The 7,104-nt window shown below is 33.3% G+C and overlaps 1 protein-coding gene across 1 annotated transcript in view; it reads right to left on the minus strand.

Annotated features, from left to right (window-relative positions):
• The window catches only part of LOC111507084 (lipase member H), a 29,522-nt gene extending 22,418 nt beyond the window's left edge, over positions 1 to 7,104 (minus strand). The window contains exon 1 of the mRNA XM_074184970.1: positions 6,624 to 7,104. Within this exon, the coding sequence (XP_074041071.1) occupies positions 6,624 to 6,672 (49 nt within the window). The 5' untranslated portion in view covers positions 6,673 to 7,104. The remainder of the gene's footprint in view (positions 1 to 6,623) is intronic.

Below are 7,104 nucleotides of genomic sequence, written 5' to 3' on the forward strand. Positions count from 1 at the left end.
AGGTAACACGTTGTCTGTTCAAGGCTAACAAGGCTTGTCTGCTATTAGTGAAGATTGTTATGTGTTCGCCAGAAACTCCTTTCCTGGTAATTTCTTTTGTGGCGATTGAGATACTACCCAGTTCTTTTGGAAGCATTTCCCATTTTCCACTTCATCCTTAGGCTTAGTGATCTGGAGTACACTTCACATCCTGTAATCAATTCCATTGCCGTAGCTCCTGTGATGTTTAAACAAGCCAATCGCTGTATTTGATATAATTTTTGGAAGGCCGTTGCTTGTAAAACTTCCGGTGGCTCCGTACGTTAACATAGGTCTTATTATTGCAGTGTAGTTTTTTATAGTATCGTCGATAATGGTTTGATATCATTACATTATTCATTCGCAGAAGAAAAGTAGTGTATGGATTACAGTGGGAACCTTGTAAAAAAATTTCAACCTGGAGGCAGACGTAGTTCAGGTCAGATTGATTCATTTAAAAAAAGGAATGTTTTTACCTACCTGAAAATTCTGTTATTTTCATTGTGACTCTCAAGGAAAATATCACTTTATTGTTAACGAAAGAAGTCAAAAATCAACTCGAATAAACCCATCATATTTCAATCCCCAGTGAATATTTTCGAGTTACTCGAATCTACGTATTTCATTTAAAATGAGAGTGAAAGCCGCATACTAGATACCTACTGATATAACTGCTTTCGATTTCAGAAAAAGGAAAAGTTCCATTAAGCTATTCTTGGCAGTACCTATATACTGAACTGAACTGCAATTATCCAATTGACATCAATTTGAGGTTATATAATATGTACCACTTGCTCATTTATTAAAATATTGAAAATGATTCTAATACCGAATGTATAATAAATCAACGTTATTTTGAAATATTCGGTGGGTTGGATTGGTTATACAGTGTGTGGATTTTTTTCATTAATAGCGTTATTCTAAATTTGAGTTAGGCATCAATGTCTGCTTCCTCCGTAACAAAAAACAATCGAAACATATGGAATTCAAAATATACACTTCGATCTGAGATTTACACTTGACAGTTCACAAATCTGTGACACGTGTTTTGCTAAAAAATAGCATCTTCAAGCGTCAGAATACTGTTTGTACAAATTCTGTGCTTTCATTGTAATTTGAATCGTTATTATAATTATCAACTGACAAATTCCTACATGATGAATCCATTATTCTTTATCTCAACTATTTACCTAGTTAGGAACAACTCATAAGACTGGAGGATAATGATTACAATTTTTACCTGGGCCATCTCTTTACCTATTTTCAAGATCTGTCCTGATCACCAATTTCCTCGTGGCAAACTAGATTCAAATCTAATTGATCATTGAGTAATAATTCTGAATTTTAACATCTATTAATTAATGAACATTCTAAAAGGTTGACTTTCGAACCTCCCTCTTCCAAATGTAATACGTCATAATCGTGATTGAACTCGTGTCCCTCTGTCGAAAGATAGTTCGCGAACGTTGAATTGGTCATCCCATTGAAAAAACTACTTCTATGCTCGTTTATTCTTCTAGATAAAGTTCTTCCGGTTTACCTTATATAACATTTTGGATGAGAACCACAAGTCAACTTGTATACTCCCGATATATTCGATAATGGATTTTGATCTTCATTGTTTTTGATGAATTTACTCAAATGATTCAGAAGAAAAAAGTATTCCATACCACAGTTACAAAGGAAACTGATATTGACCATAGTTGATTTCATCAAGAGGACAAAAATAGGGGACAAGTATTTTAGAAATTCCGAGGTTAGAAACATAGTTTCAGAAACTCAACCATAACTGTTTGGTTTTATTTCCTAAAATTATTATCTGATACCTCACGTTTTCAAAATTGTTAAAATTTTTTTCACTCTTCACTGAAAAATGAGTTAGAAAGTACTAGAACTGCCAATAACGAAAAATAAGAAAGATACAAAAACAATCATTTTTAATGTTTAGTATATGAGATTTTTTTGGCTTTCGAATAGAGTTGTGAGGACGAAAAACAAATTCTCATTATCAGTATATAACAGAGCTGAATACAACTATAACTTAACCTTACCAAGTCTCAGCTAACCTGACCCCTAATCACCCATATAATTTTTACAATTGAAACTTCACTCACTTCACTCAAAGTTCTTGGCCTTTGCTTCCAGATAGGCGCATTGAGCCAGCTCGATTGGGATGGTTACAGCTTGGTCTGATTGTGAATCATGCTGTAATCCAAGACTTATGTTTTCTTAATTAGATTTGGTGTTTACTGGTCTTCTTCTTCTTCGTTGAGAAGCTGGGTTTATTTGGTCATTTGTGCATAGGTGTGAGCCACAATAAACCCTTGTGGGTTGCGGTGGAGGGTCGAATAGACCCACTCACTTCGGACCTAACCTAACCTAACCTTGAAACTCATATAACTATTTCATTGTGATATGCAATCATGGTTATTAGATAGGAATATTCCATTTGGAAAAAACATGCCGAAACCTGACTTATATGCCCCCATGAAAAACTGTGAGCTAAAACACAACCGGTATGAAATAGATCAGCTTTTTCTAGCAGCAAATCACAACGTTGTACGATAACCGTCATATTAACCTGATTTGAATCTAATAGATATGGTTTGATTGGATTGAAAGATTACGTGGCACCTGAAAATTTCAACGATATTCAAGGAATGTTCCGTAGATTACCTACCTGCTACGCTTCATAATCATTTCTAATAAGTTTACATTCAATTATATACAGGGTGTAACATAAGTACGTTGAATTATTCAAGTGACGTATTTCTGAGACAATTTTAAGAAAAAAAGTCTATATAATCTTGTGTCCGAAAATGTTTCGTTTCAGAGATACAGGGTGTAGCAATTTAATATTTTTGTTCGTTTTTTAAAAATAACTTTTGACGTGGGAAATAATGGTTTTCATGTAACATCAAGAGGGTGCTGCGTATGCTGTCATTTTTTATTGGGAATTCTACAAATTTTTTTGACAGTGAACTTTTGGTACTTCTCATGAAAAAACTTGATTTCCACACCTTTTCTAAGTAAAAAAGGTGAACTTCCTCAATAACGCTGAATGTGATTGTTTTCGAGATATTTACAATTGTCTATATCGATGCCTATAACTTAGCTCCTAGGGTGCTAACTAAGTATGTGATCGATCTCGGCAAAATAAACAACTTTTTTCCATTACATATTTATCGAAAAATCATTCGTTTTCGAGATACAAATTGTTGAAATTTTTCAAAACATGCTTGGTTTTTGTCATAAGTTTTTTGCAATTTCAGTTATTATCGGCTCTATGTTTATCCTCCTGATTACAATTCAATTCAATTCAATTCTTTATTTATCCATTCGAGCAAATACAGCTATAGGACAAGTCAAAAAACATATAGACATACAACAAAGCACAGTGAGTAAAATGATAAAATAAAATAAATTATGTACATGCATAACAAGGATTGTAGACAAAATACAATTAACATAGGAAAGTGAAATAATACATGTTTACAGGTTGTTCTTTAAAAAATTAATTCATAATAATCTTCTAGGGAGTAGGGACACAGATCAATTAGTATCTTTTTCACTTCAATAAGAAATTTCCGGTTTGAAAAGGATCTATATCTTTGTGGAAGTCGATTATAGAGTCTTAAGCCGAGTACAGTAGGTGAATTTAGGCTAATATTTAAGCGTCTGAAGGGAACGCAATATTTGCCTTTCTGTCTAGTATCATAATTGTGTAGTTCTTCTACACGCATATGGTCGTCACGAGCTTTGTGTATATTCTTCAAAAGTTCTAAAATGAAAATACCACTAACTGTTAAAATCCTCATGTTTTTGAAAAGGTCACGACAACTATGGTTAAATGAGACTCTAGTAATACATCTAACAATGCGCTTTTGAGCCAGAAAAACATTTTGTGCATATGCTGATCCACCCCAGACTGCAATACCATAGTTTATTCTTGATTGAACTTCTGCAAAATAGAATGAACGGAGATGATTCAAGTTCAATGTATATCTGAGATTTCTGATTTGGTAACATTTTGAGTTCAGTGTTTTAGAAAGCTGTAGACAGTGAGTTCGAAATGATAAGTCTTCGTCCAAAAAAATTCCAAGAAATTTAACACTTTCAGTACTATAAATGCATGTGTTATTAATGTTGATATTTAATGGCGGTAGGTTTTTGTTTTGATGAGTATGAAAAGTTACACAATTTGTTTTGTTTGTATTAAAAAGAAGAGACATATCAGAAGACCAGACTGAAAAGTTGAGCATTGTGGTGTTAATTTTTGTTTTCAGAATTTCAGAGTTTTCTCCTGTAAAAAGTAGCGTTGAGTCATCTGCATACAATGTAGTGAATGCATCAGTTAAGATCAGAGGTAGCTCATTAATATATAAGACGAATAGTATTGGCCCCAGAATGGAGCCTTGAGGTACCCCAATGTCATTTCTTTGAGGAGATGACCGAGATGTTTTACCACAATATTACAGGGTCTTTCACGACGAGCGATCGTTAGAAATATATGGAGAACGATTCACAATGAAAACTTGAAATTTTATGATTGTGGGTTTTACAAAATGGCCTTCTCACCTAAAATATTTTCAACTTCCGATATAACGGAGAGAGACCGTTATTTCAAATAGAACACCCTGTATTTTATTACATTTTTGAATTTCTCAGCAAATTTTAGGCCCACTTTGTATAACAATGCCTAAACCCAAATTTGTTAGTTTTCGAGATACTAATTTTTTTCTGAAAAATTTGACAGTTACAGCAACACCCTGAAAAAATCATAACTCATAGACAGTAACAGTTGAAAATGTGAAATTTCGCAGAATCACACCTTGAGCTTCAAGTCATGAACAGGTTCATCCAATTTTTCAAAAAATAATTTACAGAGTGGTCGAAATTTCCACCTAAATCATAATATCGAGTTAACTGATGAAACACGAGTTTTTCAAATGAAAACCATACACTATTTTATTATTTTTGGATACTATTAAAATATAGATATCAAATTCACACACCCTGGCTGGGATATATCCGATTTTGGAAAATATTTGAAATGTAAATCAACACAATACAAAACCAAGAAAGCTCTGAAAACATATGAAGTTACAACAAATTTGTCAAAATTTGATGCGATATAATTGACGTGTATTTCGTAGTTTTCTATCTGTGTGCAAAATGTCTTATTTGGGGTATTCTAATGAAGATTTCCTGAGTTTATGGTGAATGCAATAAGATAATGGACAGAACTTGTCGGAAATAGAGTTGAAAATATTTTAGTTGAGAAGGCCATTTTGTAAAATCCACTACCACAAAATTTCAAGTTATTATTTTGAATCGTACTCCATATATTCCTAACGAACGTTCGTCGTGAAAGACCCTGTATATCTCTAATGGAAATGTGAGTATGTATTATTTGCAATTGTATATCACTCATTATCTTTCGAATATTCTCAAACTGCACAGAAGGAAGAACTGGGATTCCCGTTCCCCACTGTTAAATTTGTGGTTGTCAACATTTTCTAATACAAGTTGGTAGTTGGCTGGACAGTTACCATTTCTCTTTATCGTCGCAAATCTCAAATGCACAGTTAGATTTGCGAAGTTGTAACTCTTCTAATACCCGTAATCAGGATTGTACTATTTTTGGATGGGGATTCAAAAATATAAGTGGCATTAAAATCGACAATGCTGTGAATTTTTTCGCCCAATTCAACTCGTGACGAAAGCTAACCTAATCCACCCTGAATCCTAATAATTCGTCTTATTTTCTTCTACATATTCAGCATGTGATTTTGTAATTCGTATAAATTTCAATATTCGTCATTGGTGATTGTTATAATACACTTTTTGTTTCTTTTTTGGATGAAGAATTCAAAAATAGAATATTATCAAAATCGGTCCTGAGGCTGAAGTGAATGATGCTTTGATCAAGCACCTGATTGGGTTAGAGAAGTTTTTTTGAAGAGTGAACCATCTTCTTTCACTGAAATTTTTGAAATGTTTGAAGTTTTCACTTTCAATAGTTTCTGATATACCTGCAAAGTGAACCTACGTCATTTCCACTTCGATCATTAACATTCCTCATTTCTGAATCTGAAAAGTTTTGAAATCAATGATGGGACTCAAGACACATCCTGTATCAACTTTCAACTTACAAATACTAAATAATTGTAATGTTTGTTATCTCAAAAAGTTATACTACTGAATTTATCACAGACTATCACTAAATATTTCACTTCAGAATGTTGGTTTGCAAAATTTATCGCAGTTTTTTCTGTTCCGGACGATATAAAACTCTACTGAGAAATTCCAATAAAAACTTCACTGGAGAAAGAGCTTAGGTTACTTCGCTATTTCTGTAGATCTACATACACTCCAAAAAATAATTACAAAATCATCCAGTAGTACATGAAAAACCTCTTGAACGTTGGATATTATTTAATAACGTTGGTCGACAAAAAGCAGGCAAAATATTCAACACGCAAATGATGTAACCATACATTATAAACAGGACCATCGTCTCTCCTATGCTCATTACTTTCACATTCCATATCAAATCAAAATAAAAAGAATCGGTGAAAGTCCTACGTTATGTAAATACATACCCGGCAAAGCACTGATCAGACACATAAACAAATAATCTGACACAGCCATGGTACCCGTCTAGATTCGACACCGTACTTGAGTTTGAGGTGGATTTGGAGTGGTGAAATGTGGTGGATTTTGAGTAGCTGGGCAGGGATAAGAGTAATATACAAGAATTCTTTTGGTGTCAGTATCTTTCTGCGGTCAGTTTCGCAATGTTTACCAGTATAAAAAATGCATGCAAAGGTTGTGTTTACGGATTTGTTGTTATCGGAAACGGGTAATGAGAATTCTATGCCGTTTTTTCACTTGCCTTCTTGGTCAACTGAAAAAAATCCTTGAGTTTTAAAAATGAATAGTTTGACATGGCAGTTATGGATATCATTGTATCTGAACTAATGAGTGATTATTTCTTCATCATTTGAAAAATATAAGACAAAACTCTGATATTTATTCTGAAGATTGTTCATTATGAAAAAAAGCATCTGAAGAAACATTTCG

This window comes from Leptinotarsa decemlineata, unplaced genomic scaffold (genome assembly GCF_025532065.1).
Source record: "Leptinotarsa decemlineata unplaced genomic scaffold, Ldec_3_MD MMD2_tig00026361_RagTag_RagTag, whole genome shotgun sequence".
Lineage (NCBI taxonomy): Eukaryota > Metazoa > Arthropoda > Insecta > Coleoptera > Chrysomelidae > Leptinotarsa > Leptinotarsa decemlineata.